The sequence below is a fragment of the Pistacia vera genome, unplaced genomic scaffold, assembly GCF_008641045.1.
Source record: "Pistacia vera cultivar Batoury unplaced genomic scaffold, PisVer_v2 Contig666, whole genome shotgun sequence".
Classification (NCBI taxonomy): domain Eukaryota; kingdom Viridiplantae; phylum Streptophyta; class Magnoliopsida; order Sapindales; family Anacardiaceae; genus Pistacia; species Pistacia vera.
The window spans coordinates 433,149-450,071 of NW_022196519.1; the positions used below are offsets into that span (position 1 = coordinate 433,149).

The 16,923-nt window shown below is 33.1% G+C and overlaps 1 protein-coding gene across 1 annotated transcript; it reads left to right on the forward strand.

The window, feature by feature from the left end:
• The first annotated feature begins 683 nt into the window (after positions 1–683).
• Positions 684–6,163, forward strand: LOC116112719 (receptor-like protein 35). The gene is made up of 6 exons (XM_031398829.1): positions 684–807; positions 4,019–4,090; positions 4,705–4,775; positions 5,017–5,131; positions 5,393–5,461; positions 5,985–6,163. Exons 1-6 carry the CDS (start codon positions 684–686, stop codon positions 6,161–6,163), a joined length of 630 nt encoding a protein of 209 aa, XP_031254689.1.
• Positions 6,164–16,923: the final 10,760 nt, after the last annotated feature.

Here is a 16,923-nt window from a genome sequence, read left to right on the forward strand (position 1 = left end):
ATTGAGGGGTGAGAATTTGAGATTGTAAATGACTATTTTAGTCTTCCATTGTTAAAAGAGATTCAATGTGTTAATTTAGGGGTAAAACTAGAGTAATAAAATTAGAGGTACAAAGTACTATTTGTTAAATTTTGGGTGGGATATATGTTAAAAGTTTATAATAAATTTGGGTTTTTTGGCTTTTTTTTTGGGGGCATTGGCTTAGAAAAAATTATAAACCCTTTATTTTTGTAAGATATTCAAAAAAATAAAAAATAAAATTTATAAAAAATTTGGGCCCCATTTTTTTGGGGCCGGCACGTGCCATCCCTTAAGCCGGCCCTGGTCGGAGCAACTTGTTTGGAATATTTCTTGCCCTTTGAAAACGATTTTGAACATGATATGTATATAAGACGTACCCTATGCCAGGGCAACTTAGTCAATTAACTACCTTCTTGTTAATAAGAACCCACCAAAAACTGACGAGATAAGAGATTATTCTACTCAAAAGAAACTTTAAATAAAAAAACTTACTGTACATGAAAAGGACTTACACCAACTGCCAGGGCTGTAGAAGAGGCTCAGTCAACTGACCTGTAGAAAGACCACTAAACAGTGAAGAGATAAGAGATTATTCTACTCAGAGGAAACTTCAAACAAAATACAAGTCAACAGTCTCCATCAATCCAAATTAGGGCCCTGTTATGGTCACTGGTCACTCAACTTTTGTCACTGCTAAAGAATACTTGTGCCTCTCGTGTTTCATCATCTTAGCCATAAAAAAGATTATTATCACATCTCAATCTCGTGTAGCAAATGAAAGTCTTGGTAAGTTTATTTATAAGTCTCCGTCCTCTCAGTTTTATAAAAATAGCGAAACTATATACTAATTAATATAAAAAGTTAACAATTTTAATCCCTTTAGGTTTGATGATAAACAAATATTACCCGAGATTTCTGAAATAATAGAAATCCCTTGTGTTATTAGGTGTTATAAAAATACGGTAAGATGGTAATTGATAAAATTCGTAAACTCATAAAACTATAGTTCAAAAATGGGCATACAACAATAGGGAGAGTTTTGTAATTTCAAATCTTTCAGTGTGATTTATGTTATTATATCAGGTCTCAAGGGGCCTGTGTTTAACTCTAGTAAAAGTAATAATGTTCAAGAGTAGTATTAAGACAGATGGGGACACACTGAAGTTGGGTTTTGGAAATAATCATCTCGTTGTTTATTTATAAGTATCAGTCTTGTGTAATTGTACATGTCACCAAGCCCACACTAAAACCAGCAACATTCTAATCTCATGGAGAGAAACCTTTCCCTTTGCTTGTCTTAGTTTTCTTAGTTCCTTTTCAACTCTTTCCTTGTTAATGCGGAAGTAACCAACATTTCCACAGACAAAAAAGCTTTCTTGCTCTGAAAGCTATATAAGCGATGATCCTAGCAGTATATGACCAAAAAATGGTCCACAACTACCTCTGTTTGTAGTGGACTGGCATCGTTGTGCGGGCCGTCACATAGAGTCACGACGTTGAATATTGCTCACTTGGGTCTCACAGGCACCCTTCCTCCTCAACTAGGAAATCTTCTTTCCTTGCAACGCTGGCCATTTGGAACAACAGCTTTTATGGCCTCTCCCCTGAGGAGTTGGCTCACTTACGACGACTGAAACACCTTCTTTTCAATATAATAGATTACTGGTGAACTCCTGAAAGCATTTTGATAATCTTCCCCATTGGAATGCTTTACGCATTATAATATGGCCAGGGCAAATTACCATCACTTTATCAAAATGCAAAAAACTGCAATACTAATCCGTCACCATTATTTCACCGAGCCATTCCGAAACAAATCGGAAATTTGACCCAGCTTAGGTGGATGTATCTTAGCTTAATAAACTCCAAGAGTATAGACATATATGTGTATGTATAGACGAAAGCAATTTGTTTATACTAATTTTTACAAATTTCATTTTAAGAAATTTTCTTAACAGCTCAATTGCTATACAACTTTAATTTCACAAAAAAAGTTGATTAATTTTTCTTTTTTAGTATTTAAGAGTGGATCTAATCATTTGTTAATCACTCATACAATACCTCGTCGATCTCAAGAGAAATGAAACTATATGACATATTTTATTCTTCGATTCTTTTGCAGGATCCATACCAAAAGTATTGGAAACTTAATTCAACTTAAAATTATGTATTGGACTTCCTCTATTGCAATTGGATTGCCATCCGTTGTGGTGCCGTCACCATAGAGTCACATTTCTGATATCTTTCTTTAATTTACAGGCCCCATTCCTCCTCAACTGGGAAATCTTCTTTCCTCACAATTCTAGGCTTCTAGAACAACAGCTTTTATGGGTCTCTTCCTGATGAGTAGTTCAATTACGTGTCTTAAATAACTTGATTTCAGTTACAATAACTTCAATTACAAATCCCAGTATGGGTTTGAATGAAGTCAAATTTCAGGGACTATCCCTCAGTCTTGGAAACTTGTCTTTGTTACAACAACTTTATCTTGATTATAATCAGCTTTTAGGTTCCATTCCACTCCCTCTTCGACATATTCACTGCAGTTACTTACTTTATATCTAAACAACTCTTTGGTTCTTTCGTTCCATCTTTTAACATGCCTTTATTATAGTATGACGTGGTAATAATGGATTATCGGTGGACTCCATGAAACTACTTTGATTATCTTCCTAGTTAGAAAAAACTTTTTTGGATAGAAACATGTTCAGAAGCGAAATACATCCACCTTATCAAAATGCAGAAGCTTGCATCCTTATCCTTGTCGCACACATTTTTCATAGGAGCTATACAAAGAAAATGGAAATTTGACAAGTTAGACTCCAAGGTTTATTTGCAGAAGTTATGGCATGCATACATTTTTTTCTCAATCTCAAATATTAATTCTTTGACCACTATGACTTCTCAAATATTAATTGAATAGAGTTATTTTTTTTTAATTGTTAATAATACCGTTGCTTATATATATTTATATGTTGATTTTGTAAGAGAAATTCCAGGGAATCAGGCACTGCTTATATCTTTTCTAATATTTAGCTCACTGGTACAATTTAAACCGTAATGCCTAGCCTAGCTGCAATTTTTCTCAAGGCACATATATGTGTAAAATTATGAAAGTGCACATTTTTTAAAATTGAACTTTTTTTACTGACTTGGTAATGTTTAAAAACAATTTTTCATAATTTTCCACACAAGAAGTTTGATTAAAATTTATCTATTTATAAATAATGATAACCGGCATAGTAAACATATCACACTAGATATTAGCATTAAAGAAAAAAAATCTAGAATACCACAATAATCTCCAAACTTGATTCAACTAGAGTTCTACACCTTCTCAACAATATCTCCAAAGTATAATATGTATTATCATATATGCTAGTCCAATTATACTTCGATTCATCATTACTAAAGTTATACATGGTTGTATCATCTTGAGTAAATTGGCTTCATCTCTATAGACAAAACGATTACTATATTAACTCTCATTGTTGATATAAATCAAACCGTTGAAGATTTATTGATATTTAAAGTGTAATCTAATTCTTAATTGTGACTACTCTCTTCTCTCTCTCTCTCTCTCTTGTGTGTATTTAATCTTCTTGTTAATATGAGGTTGTAACTGCATTAATTCACAGGAGCCATACCAAAGAAATCGGAAACTTGACCTGCTTGAGTAAGAATTTCGAGCAATAATCTCCAAGGTATGACTCATGCAATTTTTATAAAAAATATAATTAATTATAAAATAAATTATATATACAGATACTGGTTACAATATATATATTGAATTAATTGTCAAATATAGTTTACCACTACAATAAAGATATAATAACGAAATGACAGAAAACATTTGATCCCAACAACTAATGTGGCTTAACATTATAATAAAGAAACTGCAATGCTGAAAATAGATTAAATGAATGAATTGTAGAAGTCCATTATGAGTGAATCTTCTCTTTGTTGTACTCTATCCCTCTTTTCAATTATTTCACAGGTGTTATTCCCAAAGAAATCGGAAATTTGACCCAGCTTAAGTGGATGTATCTTGACAGCAATAAACTCCAAGGTATATATATTTATATATATTTGTGTGTATAGATAAAAGCAATCTGTTTTATACAATTTTTTTTTTTTTTTTTAATTTCGTTTTAAGAAATTTTCTAAATATCAATTGCTTGTTTATATTGATTTTGTAAGAGAGATTCCGAAAGAGCTGAATCTTACAATACTGGAGATATTATCACTCACAAATAATTCCTTAATGGGAACTATTCCTTCACTATCTTCAACATTTCTTCTTACTTTTCAAATAATAGCTAAGCAGTAGCCTCAGAAAATATGTGTCAACACTTCCTAATCTTGAAATGTTGTGATGTCTATAATCAAATCACCGGTCCAATTCACACAGTTTGGGGCAATGTAGAATGCTTCGTTTTGTGTAGTTTTATGGTAACAATTCGGAGAGCATATTCCAAGAGTAATTGGAAACTTAACATTAATCGAGTTCCTAAGTCTTGCCGAGAACAAATTGATAGGTACACTTACTTTTGGTTTAAATGATAATCCTCCCAATTTGGAAGTGCTTGCCTTGCATGTTATATGCTCCAGGGCACAATACCATCCACTTTATCAAAATGCAAAAAATTGCATACTTATCCCTGTCTTTCAATTATTTCACAGGTGCCATTCCCAAAGAAATCGGAAATTTGACCCAGCTTAAGTGGATGTTTCTGTCAGCAATAAACTCCAAGGTATTATATTTTATATATATGTGTGTATAGATAAAAGCAATCTTGTTTATACAATTTTTTTTTTTTTTTTTAATTTCGTTTTAAGAAATTTTCTAAATAGCTCAATTGCTTGTTATATGATTTTGTAAGAGAGATTCCGACAGAGCGGCAATCTAACAATACTGGAGATATTATCACTCACAAATAATTCCTTAATGGGAACTATTCCTTCACTTATCTTAACCTTTCTTCTTAATTTCAGGACTTTTCAAATAATAGCCTAAGCGGTAGCCTTCCAGAAAACATGTGTCAACATCTTCCTAATCTTGAAATGTTGTGCATGTCTCATAATCAACTCACTGGTCCAATTCCACAGAGTTTGGGGCAATGTAGAATGCTTCGTTTTGTGTAGTTTACGTAACCAATTCGGAGAGCATATTCCAAAAGAATTGGAAACTTAACATTAATCGAGTTCCTAAGTCTTGCCGAGAAAAAATTGATAGGTACACCTTACTTTCGGTTTACATAGATTATCGGATGGACTACTCCTGAAAACATTTTGATAATCTTCCAATCCTCCCATCCTCATTATCAAATTGTAAAAATTGCAAGGCTTTTCCTTGTCTTTCAATGTATAGGACCATTCCAAAGAAATTGGAAACTTGATCAGCTTAAAGAGATTTATCTTGGATACAATAACCTCCAAGGTATTTTATATGAAACTTTGTTTATAATGTTTTTACAAATTTTCCTTTAGAAATTTTGAACAATACAATGCTATTTATATTGATTTTGTCGGAGAAATTCCGAAAGAATGGAAAGTTAACATTAATCAAGTACCTATTTATTGACAACAACAAATTGATAAGTACAAGATAAACTCTTTCAATTTTTTTTTTTTTTATAATAGAATAATTCATTTTGTCGTAATCCAATTCAGTAATTGAACTATTCCTTCACTATTTCAACATTTCTTCTTTAATTCACAAGAATTTGTGGATAATAGCCTTCTGAGCAAAAGGTGTCAACATTGCCTATTGAAGGCATATATGTATATATCTCTCCTAACAGCTCACAAATCCAATTCCATATAGTTTTGAACATAAAAAGATATTCCAGAGAATTGGGAACTTGACATTAACGATGAATTCATCGTCTGAACAAATTTATGTTATTATTTAAGATCTCTTCTTGTTGTAAACTAATTCACTAATTGAACTCTTATTTCAGGTGAGATACCATATGAAATTGGTAATCTTCGTAAACTTGAGATTTTAAATCTTGACTCTAACAACCTTGTAGGTCCTGTCCCAGCTGCTATTTTCAACATATCAACAATAACAAGCCTTTCACTCATGTCCAATAAGCTTTCGGGAATTCTCCATCATCCGCAGAGTTCCAAATCTTGAGGAGCTTTACTTGGGATTTAATAATTTCACTGGGCCATTTCCTGGTTTCATTACCAATGCTTCCAAGCTCTCTATATAGTCTTGTATCCAACTCATTCTCAGGCTTCATCCCAGAAACAATTGGTAACTTAAAAAATCTTGAGCGGCTTTATTATCTTTTAATTACTTGACATCTTCTACTCCAGATTTGAGGTTAATTCTCGTTTGACAAATTGCCAGAATTTAAGGCAGCTACATTTAGAAGGAAATCCTCTGAATAGCATCCTTCCAAGTTCCAGGCAATCTTTCTGTTTCTTTGGAAAGTTTATACATGGGTGAATGCAAAATTAGTGGAAACATTCCAAAGAAATTGAAAACTTAAGCAATTGATAGAAATAGACTATATGACAATGAACGACGGATCAGTTCAGTTGCACTTGGTGGACTACAGAAACTCCAAGGTTTGAATCTTGAACATAAAAATTGGAAGGATTGATCCCAAGTAGTCTTTGTCAATTGAATGAATTGTTGAGTTGCAATTGGTGATAACAAGATTATGGATCCATACCGCATGCTTAGGTAATATCACTACACTTAGAAAATTGTCGTAGTGTTTAACAAATAATTCTTTATACCCCAACTTTGTGGAACCTTAAGGATATCTGTACTGAATTTGTCATCAAATTCTTTGAAGGATCTCTTCCTGGAGATTGGAAATCTTAAGGTTGCGATAAACATAGATTTGTCAAGGAATATTCTTTCAGGAAATATTCCAATTGTTTATGGCAGCCTAGAAAATCTACAGAACCTTTCCTTAGATTCAATAGATTACAAGGCCAATTCCTGAACATTTGGTCACTTGAAACTTGGAATTTTTGGATTTGTCAAGTAACAATCTTTCTGGATTGATTCCCAAGTTTAGAGGCACTCTTTTACCTCAAATATCTAAATTTATCTTTCAACCAACTAAGCGGTGAATTCCTAAAGGAGGACGCTTTGGAAATTCTCAATTGAACATTTATGGGGAACCTTGCATATGTGGTTCTTCTCGACTGCATGTTCACTATGCAAAACCAGAACACATGGAAAGTCAATTCAAGAAAAGTTATGTTGTTCATTGCTTTACCACTAAGCATTCATTCACATTGGTTTCTTTGTTTTATTGTGTTTTGATGAAATGCCGAAAAAAAAAGAGAACAAGGCCACCTACACATGTTGAGATGTATCCACAACGTACATGGAGAAGAATTTCTACACGAACTTGTGAGAGCAACAACATGGATTTAGTGAGAACAACTGCTTGGAGAGGAAATTATGGTTCAGTTTTCAGAGGAAGATTACATGATGGGATGGAGCTTGCAGTAAAGGTATTCCACTTGCATTTTGGAGAAGCGCTTACAAGTTTTGAAGTTGAATGTGCAATATGAGTAATATTCGTCATCGAAATCTTGTTAAAATCATTAGCACTGTTCAAATGATGATTTTAAATCTTTGTACTAGAGTACATGTCTAACGGAGCCTTGAGGGTGCTTGCATTCTGACAAAAACGTTTTGGACATTTCACAGAGGTTGAACATAATGATTGATGTTGCATCAGCTTTGGAATATCTCCATTTTGGTTATTTAGTCCCCATTATTCATTGTGACTTAAAGCCTAGCAACGTTTTGCTAGACGAAAATATGGTTGCACATTTGAGTGATTTGGTATTGCAAAGCTCTTAGGTGAAGAAGGCTCTAGACACAAACACAGACCCTTGCCCACCATTGGTTATATGGCTCAGGTAACTGTTTCTAGTTCAGTATGTTTTATTTTTTATTTTCCATTAAATTTTCTTTGTTTCCTAAACTATGAAAGTGCATGTGATCTCTATTAGAATATGGAAGAGAGGAAAAATATCTAGACAAGGGGATGTTTACAGCTATGGTATTATGCTAATGGAAACCTTTACAAGGAAGAAACCAACAGACGAATATTTATTGAAGGAATGAGCTTAAGGAGCTGTTGGTGAATCATCATGTAGAACAATAATGGAAGTTGTGGACACAAATTTGCTAAGAAGGGATGAACATTTTCTTAGAAAGAGGAATGTGTATCATCTATCTTGAGTTTGGCTATAGGTGCACAAGAGAATCAACTCTGGAGAGGATCAACATAAAAGAAGCAATAACAAGACTATTGAAAATTAGAGTCGAATTTGCGAAATTGGAACCAAAAGAGGCAGAAGAATTTGAAATTTAGGTTAATTTCTTCTCATTTCATTAAGTTTTAAATACAGGTGATAACTTTCTTTGCCTTGTTAGTTATTTAACTATTGCCTGATTGCTTTTGATTGCAGAGAGAAAGTAAGTGAGATTGCTACCAAACAGCCTGAATAGAAATAATGGTCTGAGTTTCAGAGACAATTACGTGTGAAGATAAAGAACCCTTCTTTCATAGAAGTTTTAGACAGTTCATATTTTAATTTGTTAAAACGTTGGTGTAGTAAACATAAACTTGGGGGACTGTAAATTTTTCCCATATTTAATAGAGATGAACCATAACTGTTTATTTTTATTTTTCGCTAATATTTATATTTAACTTGTATTTTAATAAAGTTGAAACCAATTTTAGTTATCATACTCAAGAATTCAAAAACTTTAACTAATTTGAATCCGATTCATCATATTTAATGAAATTTTTAATTTATTTGAGATACATTTTAACAAAGAGAAAAGCTTTACATTGATATAGAAGCAAGGCATTCTAAATCTTAGAATCTCATTTTCTCGTACAAGAAAAACATTTTGCATGTTTAACTTTTTTATTCTTCGTCTGAACCATGTGGTGCCTCTGAACACTTTTGATATATAGGCATCGAATTGACAGAGTTACCAAGTGGCTTTGCTTGTTTGACCTCAGATCTCTGACATGGTGGCCATTCTCCTGAGGAAGCGTTGACCAATATCACAATTTGAATTATTTTGTAAAGACCAATCCAGGCATTGCATCTGCATGATGCAAATCCAGCTTACTTAAAGGATTCTTGTGCTCACCGTAGCCACTAACTCATTAGAATTGCGATCTTCTGATTCCAAATGATCATCACAGGCCAGAGCCTCCTGCACACAGGGCAAATTTTGCTCTTGTACCAGTCCTGGAGTAGATGGTGCTTAGCATACTCAACAGATTCCGCATGGACACCCGAGTCTTTCAAGTGGTCGCAATGGAAAGAGGTAGTAACTATGAGACCAAGTCTAGAACACAAATCATCCTCACAATATTCAAATAAGCAAGATACTAAATAACAAATACAAGAAACAACCTAAGACATAATATTATGGAAATATAAAATTAACCTGATTTGCATTTCATTCATTGTTGCGGAGTCTGATGTTCATTTATCTGCTCAGTAATATTATTTGTTCCCAAGGTGTCAATGGTTTGACAGATCCCTGAGGATCAGCACTGTAGGATAAAAGTTACATCAGAATTGTTCCATATAATTTTATAGATAAATCAGCATCCCACAATACTGACAGCCAATTAAGTAACGGCCTCTCTATCATGAGAAAAATTATATCATTGACGAAAAAATGAAAAGGATAAACCATTAAACTTCCACTCAAATCGGAAAGAACAAGCACATTTAAAATATTGGCAACCCGAAGGCTCAACTGCAAAACTATGATCTCTCATTATATTAAATAGATCATATGAGAAGAACATTTAATACTTGGGATTAATGGTGTACAAACAACATAACATTTTAAAAAAGTCTCCTATGCGAAAAAGGTGTTTCTTATGCAGATGATAATTACAGAATTAGGCTCTAAGTTTCGTAAAATAACAACGAAATTGAAAACTAGAACATTTTGGAACTAAGCCCTGAAAAATATCATTATCCGGCAACTAAATCATCAAGATCAAAAGTCTCTGGCAAGGTGATAGAGTGATATGGCGCAGTCGTCTTCTGGCGGCAAATCAACTGCAGTTGAGCAAAAAGCTTGCTTTATCTTAAGCAAAGCCTCACTGCAATCATCGAAAAGGTTTCACCTTTCAAGATATATCCTCACCACACCAAGCAAAGATGGCTGGACAATCTAGTGCAATTGGTACTTCAGGAAAAAGAATTGAGTCTGCTCAAAATGAACAAAAACATTTATACATTAGATAACTAAGAAAAACAGTTGTTAGCAGATACAGGGATAGAGAAGCAGAATTTAGATTTGGCATAAAATGACAGACATGGAATTATTGCTTATTTTCTTTCTGTGATAAACATTCCTTACAATGTAATAAACGAAAATTAATGAAAGATCAACCTCTCAGGCTCTCTAAATATCCATCCAATCTTTTATATCTTTAGAGATAAATATACACACATTAATATCTTCATAATGTACCAAGTATTAATATCCAGATAGATCACGTTTTTATTCTTTGATTTGACTGTCATGGCAATCAGAATAAAATATGTGTGTAACATTATAGAAATAAAGGAAAACAACAAATCTTATGATCTAAGAGCAATGGTGATGTGAGAAAAGGAATGTAAATGCTGAGCAAGGTTGAGGTTACAGAACAACAAAGATCTTGGAGTTTAAACCAAAAACAGCATAGCAAAATTGTTGATAACGTCAATAGAATTCAACACTGTGCCTGTTAAATGATTTTGTCACATAAAATTCATTCTATAACTACTTCCAAAAATTCAAAACTTAATATCTCGTTTCTTTAATGTATAATAATGACAGTAAAATACTTAATAAGCCTAATATTAGCTCTAAAAACAGGGGAGCCTATTACAAATTCACAACAGACAATTTCAAGTCTGTCCTTCCATGATATTATAAAGTGCGAAATTACATATACCAAAAAGATCTCCAATAGCTGAAGAAAAATTAAAAAAAAAAAAAAAAAAATACTAAATTAATACAATAATATGCATCTATGACTTAAGCTTCAGCAAGGGCAACACACTAATTAAGTAAGTCAACCATGAGTTATTGTTTTCTTCATTTTGTTTCCGCATATTCTGCAACCTCTAGATGGAGTTTAACAACCTAGGCCGTAGAAAATATCCTGTTTTCTCATTCCTTCCTTTAAGAAAAGAATGGGAAGATAAAAAGGAAACCAATAATACAAACTCTAACACCTTAAGTAAGTTCACTATCTTACACTCAGGTACAAAATAAAATTAGCAGAATCCGACAATTTAGCTTTAATTGAGATAGGATTCCCTTAACAAAACAACAAAATTCAATTAATTTAGAGACCAAAAATAAGGCTATCAAATTGCATAAAAGCAGTAAATTGTAATACTAACCTACTGATACTCCGATATCAGTATCAGCCACCTGGTTCTTTCGAAGCTTCCTTTCCAAATGGGCAGCTATCCATATGGTTCCTAAAGGCCCTTTCTTGGCCAAAATAAACTGTGAGTAAAACATTTCTCACCCCAAACTCAAAAAAAAACCCTAGCTTTCATACACCAAATAATAACCTTTATTATAAATTATAAACCCAAAACGCAAGCTTCCAGCTAAAAACACTGTATTACTTCAGCCAGCTTAAGAAAACCCCCAAATTCTACCACGAATACTAACCTTTAAGCTTCAATTTTCTGAAAAACCAAAGATAAACACTAGACATTCACCACATAAACTGAACTCCCAAAAAAACCCTAAATTTCAACTCCTAGTCAAAACGCGAAATTCAAATTAAACCCAACAAAACTCACCCAAATTAACAACCAACCCGGAACCCTATCTTCAAATACAACACAATTCCCTACTACTATCCTCCAAAAACCCTAATTACAAAACCCAAATTCGACAAACACCCCATACGAGCTAAAAAAACGAAACCCTAATTACTCATCTCATACACCACCACCCTCTTCGAATTTCTCAGCAATTAACCTAACCAGCTCCATTTCCAACGAAATTCACCGAAACTTGCCACCCGCAGCAGATCGAATCGTGTTGAACTGAAATGAGCAGAGCTTTGAAGTAAAAACCCTAGATTTAGGCCCTCAAACGACGTCTTGTAAAGCTTATACCTTTGAGCTGAGTGAGAGATCGGGAGGGACGGAGGGGAGTTGAATTGATTTGAATTTTCAGAGAATAATCTAAATAGAGAGAAAAGAGAAAGAGAAGCGCCTTAAGTTTTTGTTTTTGTTTTTTCGTTTTTGTTTTCAGATTTTAGAATTTTTTTTTTTTTTTTGTTTTCATGTTCGTGTGTAGTTAAGGTGTGTGATTGCCTTAGTTGTCACTGTTTAATACTTTCATTGGTTTGAATTTTGGGGTCATGGGTCCCATTTTTCTTACAAATTTCAAATTTGTCAACTATTTGGTTAAATTCTGGTCAATTTGGCATTTTTTTTCATCAATGATGTATTGTATAGTAATATTAATTTGTTTTTATTTTATTTTTTTTCTAAACTAAAAATTATCTTTTTTTATTTTTTTATTTTTAAATAAATTAATAACGTGAGTGCAAGATCGTGAAATACAAGTCATTTTCTTCATATTTTTCCTAGAGATTAAGAGGCGGTTGTGCTCTTTTATGAATTCATTTTATGTTTTATAAAAATACTTCTTTAATTTTTTCAAAAGTGAGTAAGGGATTGTAAAATTCAAGTTATTTTTCAGAGGTTCGAAGAAAACTATAATCCATAAATCATAATTCGTTTGTGACTTTATCTATATTTTTATGAGAATAATGTAAATAGCAAAAAAAGATCGATTTAAATTATGTATTTTTAGCGCTTGAATACTCATTTGATATATATGTTGAAATACAAAAATGAAAAAATAAATTTTTTGTTTTTGATATATTTATTTAAAAACACAATAATAAATGAAAATGAAGAAATCTACTACAAAAGTATTTTGGTTTAAAATTGGTAATAAACATATTTAACACGTTTTCTTCCTTTTTTTTTTTTTTTTTCTCTTCGTGTAAGTGGCCAAATTTGTTCTTGTTATTTCATGAGAGACTTCCTATTTTGTAATTGTAAAGAATCAGAATATTTAGATTGTATTATTTTGTGAAAATCAAAGATATACCCATCTGTGGGTAGTCCAGACGATTAGGACAAATATGAGATAGTGTGGATAAGCGCACAGTCTCAAGTTTAATTCCCCATCTGAGCATCTACGATTTGAGTGAGGAGATTATGACGGTGGGTTGCTACCCTAGTCTGTCACGACCAAGGGCTAGCCTTTATCTCGCCACTTTGGCTCAAGGGCTTTCCCCGCGTGTCGGATACGTTCAAGGTATTGTCCACTATGAGTTCTTCTAGCTACGCCTTCTTTGGACCCTCACGATTTTGCTTCGCTTCATGGTCTTTTTTCTACCTTGCGAACGCCTTTCCTACGACTTGAACCTTGGACTTATACCTTGGACAAGTAACATGAGTACCATTGGGCTAGCCTTAAGTCATGGGGGAGGCGTTCGCAAGGTAGAAAAAAGACCATGAAGCGAAGCAAAGCCGTGAGGGTCCAAAGGAGGCGTGACCAAAAAAACCCATAGCAGACAATACCTTGGACGTGTCTGACGCGAGAGGAAAGCCCTTGAGCCGAAGTGATGAGATATAGGATCGCCCCCGGTCGTGACATAGTCTCCCTTAAAAATTAGTTAAAATATGTATAAGTAAAAAATAATAATAATAATAAATAAGAGTTTATGTTAAATGATTGATAGAAAAAAAAAAAAAATACTAAGCAAGAATCTCACTTTAACTTGAACAAATATTTTGAACAAAATTCAACAAATTAAAAAATATAATTTACTAATTTATATAACTCTAAGTCATAAGTTAAAAATTTAAATTGAAATCTTAATAAACACAAAGTATAAAATTCTCGAGTCTCACAATATGCAACCCTATTGCAATGTTTCTTTATTTAAATGAAAAAAAAATTAAAGAAAATTATTGTACCTTGAATTATTCTTCATTTGGATGTGAAATTAAGGGTAAACTAAAATACAAATCAAAATTTTAGTTGTATTTGAATATTTTTAATATTTGAAAATATGTTTGATATAATAGTCAAAAACTGTTTTTATATTAAAACTATAGAAAATCATGAAAATGGTTTTTTGATCGCTTTTCAGTTTTACATTAATTTATAAGATTGTATTAAAAAAACTGTGTTGAAAAATATTTCGACTCATTTTTACCAGCAGTATTTCATAATTTTTTTTGGAGAAATCTACTTAAGAAACCCTTTTTGAAGGATCAAAATGAAAAATAATAAACTTTTAATTACATTAGTAAAGAAACCATTTTTTTAAGATTTTTGGATAATAATACGTTTATAGTTGACTCGTGCATGAAGAAACTTATAATAAAATGGGGAAGAAAATGGAGTGGCTAGAAACTGGAAAGGAAGAGAAGAAACAAGTTATGAAAAGGGCAGTTTTGTCTAAAAATCTGATGAGAGATCTACCTACTAATGTAGTTACACGTGGATTAGTTTTCATTTTAGACAAAAGAAGTCATGACTACTTATGTCTAAAAATCTGATGGGAGATCTTACCTACTAATGTAGTTACACGTGGATTAGCTTTTATTTTGATCCTTAAAAAAGATCCCGTTAGTCATCACCCCATTATTATTGAATTTATTTGATGCTGTGTTTATTGGTGTACAAATTGACTCTATTTTCGTCAATTTATTGAAAAAGTTTTTTGAGGTCTTCTAATATCACTAGATTTTTTTTTTTTTTTTTGGTTATCGATGACGTTCGGACTAGTTTATGCATACCTCGACTAATTATTTGGAGCCTTGAAGTTAACAGTGTTAACAGGCTTGAGTGATTACCCTTTATTAGTAGTCGTGGTTTGCACGTCAGTATTGTTGCAGACCTCCAACAAAGTTTCCTTTGGCTTTGCCCCGCTCATGCATAGTTTACCACCTCTTGGTTCCCAACAGACATGCTCATACTTGAACCTTTCATAGAAGATCAAGGTTGATCGCCAATGCAACCCGTGAGAGATCCTGCCAATCAGCTTCTTTATGGGTTTATTGACCCGTTGACTTATACACATGTTAGATTTTTTGGTCTGTGTTTCAAGATGGGTTGAATGGGGAGCTCATAGGTGTCGTAGCATGCCTTGGGGTGTGTGCTGCTAGCCACAATCGCGACGACGATGTCTCTGCAAGCGTATCATCGGCTCGTGTTTCAAATTCAGGACCTTTTAAGTAATACACCCAAGAGTCTCAAACGAATCGCCAAACTATCTAGAGATAGTTACCAATATCACTAAATTGATTGCTTGGTTCATATATCTTGTAAAAGGAAAAAAAATATTTTGGAAAACCTTTTTTTTTTTTTGAATCTAAAGTGGAAGAAAGTATTTGAGTTTTCCTAATAAATAAAAATGTATCATTATTGTATCGAATTGGGTTTGCGGTGGTGAAGGAACTAGTTCATAGAAAAAAAAAATTTAATTTAATTTATACATATTGATCCTTCATATATATATATATATGTCATTAATATTCATATAAAAATTTATTTTAAATCTTTAAAATAAATTTCTAATTGCGTCACTGCATTCGTAATCGTATTGCACGTTGAATGAAACTTTTTGTAATGTGGAGACTTCATCCTGTTATTTAATTGGGCCCAGCCCTTTTGAGAGCAACCTTATACTGTTCATGATATTGAGCTCTCTTGCAATCCTTGTGAATTTCCTTTTTTGGGCTTTCTTGGGATTTTCAGAGTTGAGCCCAGATAGCCCATCTCCCCTTATTACTCATATTGGACCTTTGGGAATAATGATCAAGGCCGGCCACTATAACATGGATTGGAAAAGTCATTAATTGTATACATCTATATATATAAAAGGATATAGAATATATATTTTCAGTAAAATTAATTAAATAAGACACCATCGATTGCTGTTACTAACCTGGTCGACTCCTGGGATTTATCCAGAAATTGTATTAGGACTACCTAAAGCTCTTGGCTTATGGTGGTTTTATTAGATGGAGTTTGAGTGGCATATCAAAATATAAGACACCATCCTATGTTTGGTAATGCAGCAGAAGGCATTTGGACCTATGTTGGGTGCTGGATCAGTTTGCCAAAGGTTGTAAGAATGGGGTTATCCTGGGTTCAGGCTTGCTTAATCTGCGGAGAACAAATTTTATGTGCTGTAACATGGGTAGAAACAGTAAAGTTTGTGGAGGGAAAATCTGGAGTTTCCGAACGAATGAGCTAGTTTTAGATGCATGGATAGTCTTTGGTGTTGGAGTTGTCAACCACTTCAGCATTAATGGGTTACGCAGACGTATTCGAGAGTCTTGCTGGTGGTTTGAGCTTTTTCCATGGAGAGTCGTTGAAAGATCTCCTTAAGTTATTAATTTTGGGTTTGGGCTTAGAAGTATAAATCTTTGTAATATTAGGTACCTAACATATAAACATTATTTTCTCTTGTAACGAGCAATAGCAAACAATAGGGTAAATTCATTCATTGTAATGTAAATAAGAGAAGTGAGATAGTATTAAAATAATATTGAATTTGTTAGACGCAGCCTGTTAATTGGGTGAACCAAGATAAATTGTGTATTTTTTATTTCTCTTTACTGTTTGTGTTTGTGTTTTTTGTTTATTTTGTTTTTCATATATCTCTATTCCGTTTAATTCCCTTTTTTGACGTGGAGTTGGCTTTTTTGCTTTGCGTTTTGTTTGGGGTAGGGTCCCCTTGTGTTTTCGGCCTTTTGAGCCTTTTGTTTCTTTGCTTCTTTGTTTGATCCATTGGGGTTGTCCAAGTTGCTTTGCTTTTG